Source organism: Urocampus carinirostris, chromosome 16 (genome assembly GCF_059441175.1).
Source record: "Urocampus carinirostris isolate Australia breed hairy pipefish chromosome 16, RoL_Ucar_1.0, whole genome shotgun sequence".
NCBI classification, from domain to species: Eukaryota; Metazoa; Chordata; class Actinopteri; order Syngnathiformes; family Syngnathidae; genus Urocampus; species Urocampus carinirostris.
In genome coordinates, this window is record NC_142364.1 from 20,871,662 (window position 1) to 20,890,896 (window position 19,235).

The 19,235-nt window shown below is 39.4% G+C and overlaps 1 protein-coding gene across 1 annotated transcript in view; it reads left to right on the forward strand.

Annotated features, from left to right (window-relative positions):
* agxt2 (alanine--glyoxylate aminotransferase 2) overlaps positions 1–16,038 on the forward strand; it is a 34,061-nt gene extending 18,023 nt beyond the window's left edge. Inside the window, exons 10-14 of the mRNA XM_088356004.1 lie at positions 3,526–3,658; positions 6,225–6,313; positions 7,729–7,878; positions 11,646–11,744; positions 14,030–16,038. Of these exons, the coding sequence (XP_088212130.1) occupies positions 3,526–3,658; positions 6,225–6,313; positions 7,729–7,878; positions 11,646–11,744; positions 14,030–14,131 (573 nt within the window). The 3' untranslated portion in view covers positions 14,132–16,038. The remainder of the gene's footprint in view (positions 1–3,525; positions 3,659–6,224; positions 6,314–7,728; positions 7,879–11,645; positions 11,745–14,029) is intronic.
* Positions 16,039–19,235: the final 3,197 nt, after the last annotated feature.

Sequence of the window (19,235 nt, forward strand, 5' to 3'; positions counted from 1 at the left end):
ATGGCGAAAAATTAAATGGAATTGTCATTGATTTCAACGTTTTTAATTTTGTATGATCATAATAATATTATATAATATTATTAATCATAATAATATTGAGGTTTTGAGTTTTTCCTTTCCCTCATGTGGGTTTTAGATCAGGGGATGGGTGTAATAATAGTCTAGTTTGCAATAATCTGTGGTCGGTGTAGCCCTTTGAGGCTCCTTTTGATTAAGGGCTATGCAAATAAACATGACTTGTCTAGACTTGATTATGCAATGAGATTGGACATGGCACTCCAGGGCAAACATGTAATAAAGGCTTTAAGAAAAAAAAGATAAGAGAATATCAGGATAAAAGGCAGAAAAAATATTTCCAAAGCAGTGCATAGAGACTGGCCTAATAGTGAATGTTCGTGAACGATAAAGAATAGTGCATAGTGCCCTGCCCCTTTTGTATTACAGACAAGCATGGCACACTAGCAACTTCACAATCAAGTCAACGTGCATAGGATGGGAACCGAAACAAAGTTATTTGTTCTACAGAAAGTGTTTTATTTTTATTATGCTGCTGTTGGGTCAGTTAGTTGTCATTGAGAGAAGTTTGTAAATTACTACGGCCGCTTTACTTGAACTTTCTATCACCGGCACCCTTGTTAGCACATAACAAAAAACAAATACAAGCAAAGGTGGCGTTTGTAAAGTAATTTTTCCTTTATACACAATTAACTCTGAATCTGAATCTCTTTCTATTTGTAGTTGGTATGTGTCAGGATCAGAACGGGGACAGGACCCACTTTCTTTAGGTTTCGCTCAGCTTTATTAGAAAAGAAAGGGTTGCACCCACGATCCGGTGATCGCTGGACGTGGGAAGCAAGTCACTCTGAACGTGGAAGTGGGACTTCCGTGGCAAGCGATGGCGGTGTCGGGAATGGAAAAAACGGGTCAGTAGCCGGGACAGGAGAGCAAAAAACGTGGTCGGGATCGGAAACAAGTCGAAGGCCAGGAGAGGGGAGTAGACCTGGTCAGGATCAAAAAACGGGTCGAAGTCGGGAAACAGACGGGAGCAAAAACAGGTGGAAGTCAGGGTCGAAAAAGCTTGCCTTGAGTACCCTGAGGTTTGAAGACGGACTGACAGATAGACGTGGGTTAACAGTCCGAGGCAGTTGGCGCCAAAGGAGCGGGCACAGGTGCATCACATTGGTAATCATGACAGTACGGGGCTTCTGACTTCAGATCGCCAACATTTTGTATCCACTCTTACAAGGTTTTTAGGTTCTTTGCACACCTTGATGGCATGAATATAACTCTGTATACAATAATTGAGACCCTTTTCTACTGTCCTTTGAGATAAGTTTGCATAATAAGGAAGAAATGATACGGCTATGCCATTAGGAATAGTGACTAAAGAGTCGCTCGCTGTTGTTTCAGCCGCCCTATTTGCTCCGCGTGTGATACAGGGATACTGTAACTATGGTGGGCATGGCTTAGCACTCGCTGTCGGACCTATTAATAAGAACCACTCTTGTCATCTCCTAGAGAGGATCGTGTCCGAAGCTCTGGAGTAACATGAAGGTGCAGTCAGTATTGGGGGACACAACATCACTAACTTCTGTTTTCCTGATGATATTGCCGGATTGGCACGAGACAAAACATGAACTCAAAGATCTGATCAATCGCCTGGACAAAGCATCAAGCCAGTATAGGCTGGTAATCAGCACAGAAAAAAACAAAATTCATGGCCAACAATCCCCAAGGTATCATCTTAATCAAACATCACCATCAACCACAGAGAGCTAGAACCTTTCACCAAATTTAAATATCTTGGTGCTGTCATATCAGAAGAGGGGTCAGAACCAGAAATTACGGCCAGGATAGCTCAAACCCATTTTGACGGAGAAGAACATAGCAGTGAAATCAAAGATTAGACTCATGCAAGCGCTGGTTACTTCCATCTCCCTCTACGCTTGCGAGACATTGACTTTCTCAGCAAAACTGGAGAAGAAAATCCAGGCCATGGACATGCGATTCGACATGAAACTTCTAGGCATCAATTACTTAGCCCATATGACAAATGAAATGGTGCACAACGCCATCAGAGGGCAAATTGGACCCTATGATGAACTGTTGTTGATTGTGTGCAGGCGTAACCTTGAGTGGTATGGTCACGTCACAAGATCATCAGGACTGACCAAGATAATTCTCCAGGGCAAAGTCCAAGGGGGCAGGAGGAAAGGAAGACCGAAAAATAACTGAGCTGAGAACATATTGGAATGGACTGGTGCCAACTTTGCTACAACCCAAGAACAGGCCAGTGGTCCTCAACAGTGGAGAAAGCTGTCCAGAGTTGCGACTTCATTGGTGCTCCGATGACCCATGCGGTTTAGGGAACTATGACCCTCTCATTTATTTTTTGGGTAAATTTCCTAACGTGTTGCGTCACCAAGGGTCCATCCCTGACCGAGAGCTTTACACACAGGGCTTGTAAACATTTGCACTGACTAATAAGTTAGTGAATTCTTATCTCAAGAGATAACGAAGGTTCCACAAAATCATATGTGTGAGACTCACGGCCCGCGGGCCAAAAGAGGTCCGCCACATCATTAATATGGCCCGTGAGAGAAGAAGCACAAGAGAATAATGAGCCACAATGTTTGCTTTTTTAAGTATGTCCACTGGATGTGGCCAAAGCCAGCCGCTACTTGAAGATAACCCACTGTATTTTCTGACTACCATTGATCAACCAGAAAACATTCAGGAAACCCATCCCGGTATTATTTTACTTCAAATAATAGTCACAGACATGCGGATTAAGGCAATATGAATAATACAACATTTCAAAAAATAGCCTCTGGGTGTCTTTGCAGAAGTTTAAAGAAGCGATTGCTTTTTTCTGTAATAGATTTGAAATCTAACAGCATGGTTTCCATATTCTGGTTAAAATGTTCACACACAAAAATAATAACAATAAAAAGCTGAAAAACTGAAATACAATCATTTCAATTCCATTGGTTTGCTATTTTTGTCACTTTCCAGTTTCCCAGAGATAAATAAACTGTCCTGGAAATTAATTCAATTGTTGTTTTCCTTTTTGCTTTACTAAGGCGCAGTTGATAAACACTACATAAAATTAAATCTTAGCGAAGGAAAAAAAGAGTGTCATGGATGCCAAAAGCCCCCCTATAAATTTGTCGGCCACCCTACTGGCTACCACGCTTGCCAGTATATCATTAGATTGCTGTAGCATCAGTTTTGGATTTTAGTTTTGGTGTGCTACCCCAAGATTTTAGATGGCCACATCTGGCCACCCCTATAAAAACTTCTGGAAGTGCCACCACCCACCCTACCAGATGATATTTTTTCTGCCATTAATTAAATAGTCGCGCCCTCGTAAGAATGGTTCTCCTACCACGTGCCCCCCTGGGCTAAAAACAGTTTGACCTCCCTGCATTCAGTCATCAACAAAAATAGTCTGACAAAGAGCAAGAGCAATTTTCCCTGCACAGACACTGATTGAAATCAAGTGCATCATCAATGTCTTTACAGGTACAGACGGGTTTCGGTCGAACGGGTAGCCACTTTTGGGGATTCCAAGGTCACGACGTCCTTCCAGATATAGTGACCATGGCCAAGGGTATCGGCAACGGCATACCGATGGGCGCGGTGGTAACAACACGGGGTGAGATGACACTCGCGCAAAAAATGCAAGTTGTTTTTACACAAAATATGCTGAAGGTTAAAACTAAGGTTTTAGCCGATAGTTTTGTACTAGAGAACAAAATGTGTCTTAAATTTTTGCTGAAGAAACTTTTGCTTAAGGTCATTGATTCATGTCAAGCTACTTTGCTATCTGTCAGCATCTCAACCGCTAGCTTGCAGCTTGCGGGTTAGCATTCAAATTGCAAAATGCATACCAGTCGGCCTGATTCCGTTTTCTACCCAAGGTACAATCCTGCATTTGATCAATTCATTTTATGTGGGCAAGTTTTTTTCCATTTTGTTCTTGTGATTCAGATTTTCAAATAAATAAACCTACATCGTATTCACCCCTTGATTGGCAGAGCAAGAAAGTGATAAATATACTGCAGCACTAGTTTTATTGTACAGTGGAACCTCGGTTCTCGACCATAATCCGTTCCAGAACCCTGTTCGAATACCCATTTGTTCGATCACCGAAAATCGTTTTTCCCAAAGTAATGTAAAATTGTTTTAATCCGTTCCAACACCCTGAATGTTTACCATGAACGTAAACATGAAGCTAACCCAGGCTAATTGTACGTTCGCGTTAGCGTAATCTTCCGTACGAAAGATTACGCTAACACGAACGTGTACAACTAAAAAAATCAGGTCGTTTACACGTCATTTAGCACCCGGGTCTCCACAACAAGTGGTGAGCGGTTAAAGGATAAAGAAAAGAATTATGAATAGGATTTCTTACCTTTGTGGTGCTCAGCAGAAGCCATGCTGTATGTGTAGCAAGATCGGAAACTCGCACACCTTCTTCATATTTTGCTATTATTTCGTTCTTAAATACAATAGTTGTACGCACTACCCTTCTTTTTTCACCTGTAGCAACTTTGCTGCTTGCACCGACCTTCTTCGGAGGCATAATTAGGGGCTAAAACACGCCGTTCACCTATATTTAAAGCGAAAGCAAAAAGAAGTGCGCGCGCACGTCATAACAGTTTTTCACGAGGGGTGGGGGCAATCTACACCCATACGCCGCTCAGCATCGCACCCTAGCGTACCGGCGTTCCAACTCCGATTTTTTTGAACGAAAAGCGAAGCAAGAATTTCTCGAAATTTTGGCCAAGAACCGATTTTTTCGAACTGAGAGGCGTTCGAAAACCGAGGTTCCACTGTATTACTTTGACTTAAAAATTAACTCTATGCGCTGCTTCTTTAGGATAAAAGTATCGATAATCGCCCATTATTAATAAAGAGTCCTTGCAATGAGGAAATAATTACTGGATGGCTTGACTTGCTGCTAGCTTGCTAATACTGTGACTAATTTTCTTATTTGGGAGAATGGCATCCACCAAACCAGACTCCTTGGTCTCACTCTCTGCCATGTGGCAAGAGAATTGGGTGCCTCACTCTCCATTTGAAAACACTCAGCAATAAAATTCATAAATTAATGTGACAAATAAGTGAGTTTGAAAAAGAAAGTCATTAAATTGTGCAGGTAAATTACAAAGAACTTTAACACTGAACAAATATAACTGGATAAGAGAGTACTCAGTTGGTTTGGACACATGGAGAGGATGGATGAAGAGCGAATGTTGAAGAGGATCTACAGAGCAGAAGTAGAAGTAGAAGGAGACCAAGAGGAAGGCCGCGATTGACGTGGATGGATGGTGTTATGAGTGCACTGCACAAAAGAGGTCTAAATATAACGGAAGCTAGAGCTCTTGTTGGTGATAGAAAGAGGAGTGGAGAGGTGTTGTAAAGGGATAGTGGGATGTTTAGACGTGTTCTAAGAGATTGGCAGGGCACCTGTATGATGCGGCAGGGGTAAACCAGTGAAAGTTGTCGGGCCCTGCTGTTGAACAGAAGAGTGTGTTGTGTCACCCTGACCCGAGTGAAATGGCCGCTTTTTTGTGTCCCTTTTCATGTGGAGGGACAAAAGCATGACCAACTTGGGGGCCGAGGTGCCTAACTTGTTTGGGTGTTTGGGCATTTGGTTTGGCCATGGTCCAAAAAATTTTGTGTGAGATTTTTTTCTACTTTTTCCCTTTTTTAATTTTCTTTGTTTTTGTATGTGTTTGTCTTGCTGTCGGTCACCCCTCTTGGTGAATATGACCAGGGTAGATAGATATATATATCGATACCTCAAATAAGACATTTCAACCTCCCCTGAACCCTTTCTTTGTATCAAATCTCCTAGATAACAAAAGCAGACCCACCATAAAATGTGTGGAAATAAAAAAAACTGATGATATAAACAGTGGCTTAAGGTCAAAACAACCAAAGACATCAAGGCATAATAGTCAAAATGAATAACTGGCTTCCTATGCACTCTCCTTTGCAGGTGTTGAATATCAAAAACAGACTCAACAACAATAACCAATTACTGTATTTTAAATGTATTCCATGCTAACAGGTGAGGCACAACCTCATCTGCCTCCCCTGAACTGCACATCACTGTCTCCATTTAAGAACTGGTGTCTGATAGTATTTTAATTTAGCACAATCCTTCGAGTTTTTACTTTTGTCTGACTCTTGTTATTGGAACTTTGTTGCAGAAATTGCAGACGCATTCGCAAAGGGCGTTCATTTCAATACCTTTGCAGGGAACCCAATGTCTTGCGCCATCGCCTCATCCGTCATTGACGTAAGAATTCCATCTTATGTATACTCATAACCCAGATGTGTTTGCATGTGAACAGTAAATGCCAGTACAAATAATTGGTATGGTTTGCCTGTTGCAATGCTTATTTAAAAAAACTGCAAAAATAAAAAGAATACTATGCAAAAATTCAGCTAATGGAGTAAGATTTGTACTGTTTATTTTTTTTCTTGCTGTGAAGTACTGTAATCCCTTGCTACTTTGCGGCCTCAGTGGACCGCAGGTTGGATTGTGGCTTGCCTAAAATGAACTGCACTGTTTTGGCCACATTTCAATTTCCCCGGTCAACTATTGCTGGGAGAAGATGCCGAGACAGGATTATGTGTCGAGTGCTCCTCTCCCTAAAGTGAACAGTACCTGTGCGTACGCAAGCCCTTATCACTGGTCGACTATTGCTGCAAGCGGGGACTGGCAGAGACAGTTTTTGTTGGGCCTAGCAGCTCTTTCTTCTAGTTCTGTCAACCAGAAAGTGAAACGCACTTGTGTGGCCAAGATCCATTAGCCCCAATCCAAAGTTACTGTGAGCACAGACTGGCATTTTTGTTGGTAGGCGATCTGTTCTAGCCCACCTGAACTTAAATGCACGTTTGTGGCCTGGATCCATTATCCATAACAGAGTGCACATTTGTCTGGACCATTTTTCCCGCCTTAAATGAACTGTACTTGTGTAGCCAAGACGTATCCGCCCCAATTCAAAATTACTGCGAGCACAGAGGTGAACCGCTTTAGCCCACCTAAACTTGAATGCACGTTTGTGGACTGGATCCATTATCCCTAGCAGAATGCACTTTTGTCTGGTCCGTTTTTCCAGACTTAAATGAACTGCACTTCTGTGGCTGCATTCTATTATTCCCAATTCCATATTGCTGCGAGCGGGGACTGGCAGAAGGCACTTCTGTCGGTAGGTGTGAGATCCTGGGCAGCCTAAAATGAAATGCACAGCTGTAGCTGTGATCCATTATCCCGGGTCGACTATTGCTGAGAGAACGGACCGACAGACCGCAGTAATTTTTCGGTTTGTGCCACTGAACAGTTTTATTGTAAGCAGCTTAAAAACAACTTCACTGTTTTAGACACAATCCATTATCCCAATTTAATTATTGCTGAGAGCAGTGGCCAAGAGAGCCATTTTGTGTCATCCGTGGCGGCTATTTCTTTCTATTCTTCTTCCTAAAATAAAGAGCACCTCTGTTTACAGAAGCCATTATGCCCTGTCGACAATTGCCGACAGAGCGCATGTTTAAAATGAGAGGTGGGGGTTGTATTTGCATATCGTAGGGGCTTCGTATCCCTAATAAATAAATGAGGGATTAATATATTGTCTTTGGGCTGCAAATGAACCATTGTTTGAAAACTGCTGCAGTACACGCTCACAATCTACTTGACCTCTTGCTCTTCAGACCATCAAAGAAGATGGAACACAGCAGAACAGCTTGAAGGTGGGCACCTTCATCATGACCGAGCTCGCCAAGCTCCAAGACAAGTATGAAATCATCGGGGACGTTCGCGGGAAAGGATTGCAGATCGGAGTTGAAATGGTTAAAGACAAGGTAGCGGCAATGTCATTTGTCGTGTTGTTTTGTGTATAACAGCACCAAATGTTGATAACTGGGATTATTTAGCGATATTGTGAAAGACTTTGCTGTATTTGTGGACTATGATTGGTAAAATGTGTGAGTGTTACGGGGGACTGTGGTTACCTTACTCTTCCATTTTTGTTGGTTATGTTTTTGTCCATTAATGTTTGAAGCAATCATTTTAACAGGCAGCTACTAAGAGCTGTGTGTGTGTGTGTGTGTGTGTGTGTGTGTGTGTGTTTGTGTGTGTGTGTGTGTGTGTGTGTGTGTGTGTGTGTGTGTGTGTGTGTGTGTGTGTGTGTGTGTGTGTGTGTGTGTGTGTGTGTGTGTGTGTGTGTGTGGACAGAGAAAATTGCAGTAAATGATATTTATTTAATTCAGAACCAAAATTAATTCGACATAGCCTCATATTGTGTCCAACATTTCTCATGAAGGAAGCAGTACTGTAAATATATTTTAAATATAGCTTTAAATAATCATATTCACAGTTAATTGATATGGTTTATAATTGAGGAGTCCAGAAGGAAAAAATTACAGACACACATATAAATAATGCAAGTGGTTTGATACTAACAAACTACGTTTATTTGCATGACATGGAAAATTTAATCAAACGAAAGAATAAAGGACATTGTTGACAAGAGAAGCTAGCATTTCTATTTAATAAAGGCTAAACAGTGTTGAAAAAAGGAGTTGAGTAAAGATGGCCACGTTGTAATTTCTTAGGGAAACACACGATTCTGTATTGTTGTGAGTAATCTGAGAAATGTTCCTAACAAATGCGTACTAAGTTTGATGGCTACCCAAAATCACCCACCATATTGTCCAATTTGTGCTCAAGTTACCTTGATGAATGAGTTTGTGAGTCACTTCTTGGGACGCGGCAGGAAGCATTTGGTTGCTCCCGTCCGCCGTGGAAAAGACATGACGAGGGATAGATTCATCCACCTTTTTTAGCGTGACTTAAATCCACCAAACCTTGCCCATGAGCCCCTCCCTTGTGGGCCTCCTGAGCAGAAAATTGATTTGATTAACAAAAAAGAAAACTCACAATTTGGTTGGCAATAGTCAGCTTTTCAACCAAAACGCGCATGTAAATGTACATTTCTCAAACTAAAAATCTTATGATCAGGACTCCGATAACATTGTAGGAGAAAATGTAGGTTCGATAATCTTTTAAGACTTCTTACGTGATTTAATAAAGTGCACCGGAGCTTGCCATGAGTGGGAGCCTTTTATTTCGTCATCCCAAAAAAACTCAGAGAACTCCAGACATAACAACGCTTTTATAGCTTCAGTTTGAGTACAACCCAAAAGGCGGCCCTAGTCCACAGTAACAACAGGAAGATGCTGTCGTACCCTTATTAGGACATGTTGTTCGCCTCAGTTTGCTCAGAGGGACCTTGCACAGCGGGACCTTGCAGGTCCCATGCCCTTTTAGGGAAACTCAACTGTCTTGCCAAGGATCTTCTCGAATGATGTCAACATTCCCTCACTACTGTAAGCAATGTAAGCAAGTCTTTCTACATTTCTAAATGTATGCAACTCTATTCTACAAATGCAAGTCTATTTTCCACAACAACATCGGCCTATCACGACATGAGAACACACCTAGGGATTTTTATTACATTTAATAAACTTGTTAGTCATCTCTGGTGATCCAATTATCTGATAGAACAAAAGAGTTGTCTCGTGAGGGTAGGGTGTAGGACTAGAGTCAAGACACTTAATGCAAAAGTGTAAGCAGTTTCTGTAGCAGGAAGAAAAAGAAAAGGTTGTTTCTGTAGCCCGTCAGAGAATATCTCTACATGTTCTTAACAATATATATATATACATCTATTGCTCAAACATTACACACAGACCCTTTAAAGGACAGAAAATAACAAGAAGAAAAATGGTGCAGTTTGGTCACTTTGGGTCTCCGTAAGTTCAATATTCCTTGTACTATTAAGAACTCATTTTTGGTTGCACTACATTATACAACAACATCTAGAGGTCAAAAATTACACCCTGTCCCTCTCGACAAGGAGTACTCATTGCGGTAGTACTGGTGGATTTTAGTAATGTGTATTCAGTGCTTTGTATTTGTCAGGGCACAGTGGCATCCAGCTGTCAAATACAGCCTCTCAGCATGAACATTTATGTTGCTCATGCAGCACAGTAACAAATAGGAGACCTCCTAATGTTTTAAATGAATGGTTTGATTTATTACAATTATGGATATGTTTTTTTTTAAATAACATTACATATTTACTGAGTTTTTGATGACTAAGTGTTTAACTTAAATGTCATATGTGAACTTGCATTAACTTTTTTATATCTTACAATATGTGGGATCGGACCTCATTGATGGCCTTTACAAATACAAAAAATGATATTGATTAAATTACAATATAGCAATACGTTGGACATTGGAATCATTGACAAAAACATTTGCAATTAAAAAAGACTGAAACTTATTTCAATTTTATTCTTCTTCTTCGTTTATTTGGATTTCCCATATTTGATTTATAAAAATGTCAAGGTTAAAACTTGAGATTGTATTTGGATGAAGAAAAGAACACACTCTGAGTTGGTCATTTAGGATTTTGATAGCCCTTCCATCGGAGGCGCATGCTTTCAAGGTCGGCTCAGGAAGGAATCAGGCACACCCAATGGCTAGAGACTCATTTATTTGTAAACACAGGCAGAAAAAAATCACATCTGATTGGCTTAAGCGAGGTCACATGAAACAATGAATTAAATAATGCTGGTCGCGTGTGAGCATAATAAATGATCAGTAAGGAAAGTGAAACTTTGTAACACAAAAGGTACAATGCGTTATTGTGAAGTCAAGTTAGTTAAGAAAGGAATGCAGTTAGAAAAGGGAGGAAAGCTCTTGAGCAGACTTCCCGGCACTAAAGTGAAGGCCATTTTGATTAATAGTGAGCCGGCCCCAAGAAGATACAATTGTTGCAAGAATACAAACAGTACCTGGATATAATATTTGGCTTCGTTAAGGTACTTTTGAGGATAATACCATACAAAGCCACGTTCAAACTAAAATCAAACTATAATTTCCATTACATTTAGCGTTCAGAAAGAAAAATAATGTGCACATTCAATTATATGTTTTCGCTTTAAAATAATTTCATGTACAGAATCACAATTGGATTTTTTTCAGTTTTGTGATGGGTAGATTATTTCTACTTTGTAATTTTATATGTAGCTCTACTGCTGTAAAAGTGTGAGCACCCCTGCTTTAGACAAATATTACTGTCCCAAAAGATAGTGTGTATTATATGACCACTAGATGTCGCTGTATAATGTCGTGCAACCGAAAAAGAAAACCAAAAAACACACGGTAGAACACAAACTACAGAGACTAAAAGCGACCAAACCGCTCAATTTTCCTTCTCCTAATTTTGGTCCAGCCTTTTTGCTGTTTTTGGATACCCTTAGCAGTAAGATGTTGGACAATTTTGTTGCCTCCCTTTAGGTTAGGAGATTTTTTTGGGTAGAACAAATGCTAATTTCTTGATCTACTTGCACTTAAATATGACAGTTAATGCATCTTGGCTCATAATTTAAATCAATATTGCATTTTATTTTGTTTACCACTAGGAGAAGCTAAATAATACCGTCCCTTTAAGAAATAAAACCTTCCTATCCTCAAAATATAAAAAAAGCATAAGATAAAAACAATCTTTTTGAATTTTTTTTTGTTTGTAATGTTTGGTTTCTTGTGTCGTGATCTCAAGGCAAGCAGAGAACCGCTACCGCCCCAGGATATGGCGGCCATCTTTGAGGACATCAAGGACATGGGGGTCCTCATCGGGAAGGGAGGACTTTATGGACAGGTGCTGTAACTGCGTGTTGAATTAGTATTAAGTAGTATACTTTTTTTTGTTTAAAAGGGAAAAAAGTGGCAGGATTAAGAAAAGGAAATATTTGTTTATTATATTCAATGCTATTTACGGTTATCGACATCAAACCTCAATTTTCCATATAGGTGAGCTGGCAGTTAATTATTCTCGTACAATGATTTCAATAAATGAATAAATATAAAAAAATAATATATCATTGCAGAATAATATAAAAAAAGATTAATCCTTTGCTATATCGTGGTTTACCTTTTACTGTTACGCTACTTGCCGGATTTTCATCGTGCATTGTTTCCGGAATTCTGATTGGTTAAACAGTCCCCACACCCATTTTCTGCCTGTGTCTGCCTGTGCGCAGTTGGTAGGAACAGAGTACATTTACCTGAAGAAGTTTTGGGACATTTTGTACCTCTAGGAGTAATTTGAAATCACTATACTGTAGTTTTTTCTTTTACTTCAGTAGAGTCTTAAAAAAGAAACTGTGCTCTTACTCCAACAATTTAGACAGCATTTAACGAGTTACTTAAATCCCCGCCACGTAAGTATGTGTCTATATATACTGTATAAGCTTAACCCTTATAGAACACAAAATACTGCTGGAAACAGTGCATAAAATAATTAAAGTTTTACAGTGTACTACCATATTGAGCAATGATTGATCATTCGGCTAACATTGCTTATTATAAATCAGGGGTGTCAAACAGGCGGCCCGCGGGTCGATCAGGCCCGCTAAGAGATTGAATCTGGCCCGCGAGACAACGCTGAGCGAAGCGCCAGAGAAAAATTAGTTGCAGGTTGATGTTGCCAAAGCCAGGTGCCTCTTACAAAGACGCTGTGTCCTTGTATTTCTCTCTCTCTCTCTCTCTCGCTCTCTCTCTCTCTCTCTCTCTCTCTTCCTCCCTTCTCTCACTCTGTCTTTTTCTCTTTCTTTGTCTTTTTACATTATTTTGCTCTCTTTTCCTTTTCTCCCTTTCTCTCTCTCTCTCTTTTGCTTTCCCTTTCTCTTTCCCTTGTTCTCTTTTCTCTCCTTTTCTCTATTTCTCTTTGGATTTCTTTGTTTCTCTCTCTTTCCCCCCTCCCTCACTATTTCTCTTTTTATCTCTTTTTTTTCATGCGTTCTCTCTCTCCCTCTTTCTCCCCTTCTCTCTTTCCTTGCCTCACACTTTCTCTTTCCCTCTTCTTTTTATGTTTTTCTTTCTCTCTAATCAGCTAGTCCGTCCCCCGGGAGAATGTTTTGTCTATCGTGTGGCTCCTCAGGTAAAATGGGTTTGACACCCCTGCCATAAATGGAAAATATTAAAAGCAATAGGAATTGAACCAGGGTCACGGTGGTGAGAATGCTGAAAGCTAACCACTATACCACCAGTGGTATGGACAATGTATGAAAAGGAATTCGATTTTATCTCATTATTACATTACATTTTGATTCTTAATGGTGCAAAAATGGAGAAGATTAAAAGTTGTCCTAAAAGGTATAAACACAAAGTCTGATTCATTTTTAGATACACCAAAGAATTGTTTCCCCTCCTTGTACTTTTTTGCGTTTATGTGTCTATTTAATTCAATTTCTGTTTTCCTCTTTCTCTTTTCTCTAACATTTGTTGGCACCATAAAAATAGTGTGATCATGAGAAAATCCAACGCCTCTTCCTTTAATCTGTACCACTGGTGGTTGAGTGGTTAGGGTTTCAGGCTCTCATTGCTGTGAATTGGGTTTGATTCCCTCTGCACGGAAGGTTTTGCGATTCAGGTTGACATTTTTCGACTGATAAAGAATTGAAAAAACATGTTACGGTCATTCTCAAATATGGTAGCTCTTCCTGTAGTTTTAATCCAGCGCGTTTTATAGTCAAGTGCTTCTTACATGGATGACGTAGCGGCAGTGGCTCAGGAGGTAGAGCGCTCGTCTTAGGATCAAGAGATCGCAGTTCGAATCCCGGCTCCTCCGTGTTACATGTCAAAGTGTCCTTGGGTAAGACACTGAACCCCTAATACCCCCAATAACACAACAAGCAGGTTAGCGCCTTACATGGCTGCACGGCCGCTATTGGGAAATGTGAGGCACAATGTAAAGCGCTTTGGGAAGTCTTGACTTGAAAAGTGCTATAGAAATGCAGATCATTTCATTTCATTTCATTTCATTTCATGACAAATACACTACAAAAGGCTATTTTTGGGTGCGTGCCTTATAATCTGGTGTGCCCTGCAGTGCGGAAAATAGAGTGCTTTTGTGTGAGTTTCTCATTTTTTGTGCCCAAACAGACCTTCCGCATCAAACCCCCCATGTGCATCACGATGGCGGATGCAGAGTTCTTCTTGTCTGTTTTTAACAAGGCCATGCAACGCTTCACGGAGAGGTCATGAGCCCAGCCAGGGGAAAATGGCCATCGATGACATCTGCTTTCTTATCTTGTTCCTCATGTCATTGCAAAAACCTGAACTGCATTTGGATAACTACGACTTCAGTGTTACCTCACTTGTCGATGATAGAGTCGAAGCTACTCTGGGATAGGTGAAATTCTGCAAAAGTTGAGATTTTATGTGCACGGGATTTGACGTTGTCTGTGGCCACACATGTCCTCTCGTTCCGTTTTAACAGCACTGATAACAAGGATTCAAAACACCAATAGACTCACTTGGATTGTAATTTGATGCAATGTGACCCAAAATTCTAGTTCAGTAAAGCTCTTTTTAAATATGCGGGGTGAAATTTGAAAATGTATTCCTCTCTGCCTCCATCTCCTGGCTTAAAGTCATCATCGCAACCTCAGTCCTGATCGTTTATGAGTACAGACGCTCCCCTACTTATGACCATTTGACTTACGAAAAACGGTTGATACGAACATTTTTTTCAGGATGTTGAAAAATACCCGAACATTGCTGTAAATTAGATATTGTATTGTGTGTACCTTGTGTGTACAGTACTTCTTTCCGCCACTACCGGCGTGTGGCGCTGTGAGAGCTCACCCAGCATCCACCCCGAAGAAGAAATCTGGCTTCTTCTTCCTGGTTCGTGTGTAAACATAACGTGTACTGTATCGCTAGCGCGCCAAGAACTTTGACGTTTTTATTGTTTAATATCTCATGCATCTATTCAATATGGTTGGTGTAAAGTGTAGAGACGAGCCGTTTCTTTTGAAATAAAAGTGGAATAAGAAAGCTTGATGCGGTCGAGAAAATGGTCAGAACTCTTTTTCGGCCGATTTTAATCCACGGAGGAGGACCCCTTGAAGCGCATCTCCCAAAAGTAAGTTAAACCTCACTTTATTCATCTTTGTAGAGCATATTATTTTATGAAGTGTTTGTTTATTTAGTACAAAGCAATATAGGTGACTTATACAAGCCTAAACCTTAAACATCAAAAATATAACACTGAAGAGACTTACGAACAAAATCAATTCATGAACGATCGTCCGGGACCTGACTCGTTCGTAGGTCGGGCAGCGTCTGTACATGCATATCTCGAATAAACTCTTCTTTTTTCATGTTTTTCGGGGTTTGGATAGGGGTTTGGACTGTATTTGTAACTGGCCTTTTCTTACTTTAACCATTTTCTTGCTACAATAACAAAAAAACCCAGATGACAAGCGAAAAGTCGCTCTCCAACCTTACCCCCCCTCCTTCTACCTGATGTGTTTTGTGTCCCAGAACAGCGTTGCTAATAGAAAAATAAAAGCAGATAGGCGCAGAGGAAAAAAAACATTAAAGGCCCTTTGTACTCAGATAAGGACGCAGGCGGCAGTATCTCAGGAGGTAAAGCGGTCGTTTTGGAATCAAGAGGTAGCAGGTTTGACTTCCGTGTTAGATGTCAAAGTAGTTGCCTTGCATGGCTGACGCTGCTATTGATTAGTTAGTGTGTAAAAGGGAGTGAAGCAAATTGTAAAGCGCTTTGGGAGGTCTTCATTGACTCTAAAAGCGCTATATAAATGCAGACCATTTACATTTTAACTTTCTAAGGACACCTCAAACAATGCACGCCACCTCAATGAAAAAGGATCAGATCTGTTTAATATTTGGGATTATTTTAAAAACACTGTTTTTGTTTCTTTCCCAAGCTCTGGCAATCATTTCAGTATGAATTTATCTGCAATAAACAAACTGCCAAGTAGAGAGAGGACACTGTACAAATTTGAAAACGGCTAACAAACAAAATATATTACAAAAAAGAAGATTAAAATCTCACAATGAACTTGTCAAATATGCTACTGTGTTGTAATGCTAATTTCTTGACTGCTTTTGTTTAATAGAAATTGAATAAATTTGGGACACTACATGTGTGTGCTGTTTAATTCATCACAATGGATCAAAATTTATTTTAATCATCAATCTTAATGAAGATGTGTGAAGAAAAGAGAGGAAAAGGACAAGGAAGGGAGGAAGTAAGAATGCAATGAAAAAAAGGAAAACACAACCAAAAGTAAGGAAGGAGTGAAAGAAATTGAAAAAATGAATGAAACAGAAAATAGAAAGAAGGAAGGAAACTGATTAAAAGGAAGGAGGTAGGAGAGGAAGAAAACAGAAAAAGGAGGGAGGAAGGATGAAACAATAAAAAGAAAAAAAGTAAGGAAACCAAAGAAAGGGAAGGAAAGAAACTGTTTTGATGGTAGATGAATGGACCCATGAGGGAGGGGTAGGCAGGAACTTGAGGCAGGGGCGCTGAAAAAGAAGCTTGCATTTAATTCCAATACCAGGATCAATGTAGCAACAAAGAAGTGTCCAAAATCTCCAAACAAGAATCCAGGGACAAAAACCAAAACTACAAACAATGAAACTGCAAATGGAATAATGGAGGTAACAGAGAAACGAGAAACAAACTAACCTGATATAAAGGTGGATATGAAAATGACAATGAAAACCAGGATGACAATGGCAGATAAGATGAAAAATGACAACGACCCAACCAACCTGTGGGGATAAAAATGTATTCTCTTAAGGGTGCAGGTGCCCCGTTCAAACCAGGGTTGGGACTCTCTGACTGCAGGAGGCATGCCATATCCCGACAGAAATAGAATAAAGAAAGGAGTAATGACGGAGGACAAAAGGGAATTAATGGAGGAAACATTAAGAAGACAGAAAGTAAGAAAACTGAAAAAAAGGAAGAAATCTATCAGAGGAAGAAAAGGAGGTGAGAGAATAAGAAATTAAACTGCAAAATAGAAAGAAAGAAAGAAAGAAAGAAAGAAAGAAAGAAAGAAAGAAAGAAAGAAAGAAAGAGGTTACATTTTGTCAGGTGACCAGGGTTTTAAAATTAAACATAGTTTAATGAAATGTTTTTGGTCCAGGACCCAAACCATGGCTTGCTGGTAGCTGGGATGTTCTGGTGTCAAATAAAAGTAGGACCAAAAATTGGGTCTTTTCAAATGACAAAATGTTGCTAATAATATATACATATATATATATATATATATATATATATATATATATATATATATATATATATATATATATATATATATATATATATATATCCGGCCTGTAAGTTGAATACTTTATTGCATGTGGGTCCAAACATTTGAAAAAGCGAACCAGATTTGGTGAGCTGAAATGTGTGAGGGCAGAATATTCAGCCTGGCATTCTTTGCACAGTCTTTAACCTATTCACCCTCCGTGAAAGATTTGCACCGCTTGGCAATCGGCGTCTCGACGTCTAAGCTTGCCTTTGTAGCATTTTCATTTGATTCGTGAAAAAGTGCTGCTGTGTTTTTAAGATAACTGCCAGTTGCTTCACCTTTTCACAGCATTCGTTTTCCCTAGCTTTTTGTAGTCGGCGTGTTTTGTCTGGCATTGCCTCTTTATATTATACACTGTGCTCTTGGCAACTTAGCAGTTGTTTCGGATTATGATGAAAAATATTCCAATTTCCACTTTCGCCTGCCCTCACAGTCAACTTTCCTTTTTTTTCGTTTTTTTTTTTTTACAGTCGCCATATCGGAAATGTGGTGGGATAAAAATTCTCACGAAAGCGAAGAGCAAAGTGGTCAAAGGGCTACTGTAATCATATGGTGAAATTGTGATTTTCTTTTAGAACAAATTATTTTTATACTGCGGTCATTATTACTGGTGGGCTGCTTTGGATGAGCCTGCTTTATTGCCATATTACACAAACCAATGCATTTAGCTCAAAAGAATCAAATGGCAGAATTAAGCATAATGGCAAGCCTATGCCTGAAAATTTTTCTTTTAAAGTCTATTTGTGGAAACAAACTGCACTCAAGTTGCGTTCAACGGCGAACAATCATGTGGCCTTTTCAATAACTGCTGAGAGCTTTTTGTTACCTGGAAACTGGGCGCACTCAAGCGAGCATTTGATGAGCACACGCATACCTTCCCACCTTGTATTTTATACGTTTTTTATCATTTCAAATAGCAAAACCTGAATAATATTTTTCTGCGGGGAAAACATATAACAAACGTTTTTTATGTTGGACCGATTACGTATTGCCCATTTCAGCTCCAATCAGGATCGTCGACATCACTAGAAGCCGACGACAATGTCTCGTAGATTGCTAAAATCAGGGTTCGTATTTGTGAATGAAATGGTTGAAAATGCTTGAATTTTAATGTTGAGTTTTCAAGGACTGAAAACTGCTTGAATTTTGGATGAAGATGTTGTAAATGTTTTAAAATGTTGCCATGTTTTTCAAAGAATCTGCTTAAAAATGACGCCGACACCGCTGTCTCTTCGTCATTCCATTTATTCCTTCCTCGTGATAAATGGCAGCTGGTATTAGTTTGTAAGGTGTTGATTGTATGAAGCATCATCGCCTCCTATGGGTCACGCCTAAGAGTACAAGAGCATGCTACACATACACAGGGCACTATGAAATGTGTGCAATTATGGACATGGCACACATATATATATATATATATATATATATATATATATATATATATATATATATATATATATATATATATATATATCCCACGGGATGTGGAATAAAATAGCTTGATATTGCTGTAAGTATATATATATATATATATATATATATATATATATATATATATGTGTATATAGAGTTTCTTTGGGTATTCTATGGTTATGGGAGTCACTAGCGATAGTATTGTAGGTTTGGAATAACATTTTTTGTTTTGCAATTTTACTTTATGGGGTTTGGTTCTGTTTTCTTGTTTTGATTTTGAATAGATCTTCCTTGCAAGAAATCAACAGAATAGGGGTACACACTTGAAAGGTTCGGCTTCAGCTTACTCCCTTTGGGCCCCTGTTTATGTAATTTAAAGGGTGTTTCAAAAATGTTGATGTCCTCTGAATATTAATCATTATTGTAATTAGGGCTGCAACAAACGATTAATTTCATAAGTAATAAATAGGTCGTTTTTTTTTTTTTTTGATTAATGGATGAATTGGATTTCTAATTCCCCTCCCATTTCTTCAATTATTGACATTTTGGACAGATAGACGAACAATTTTTTTAAAAAGTTGTCAATTACCTTAATAATAGAAAAA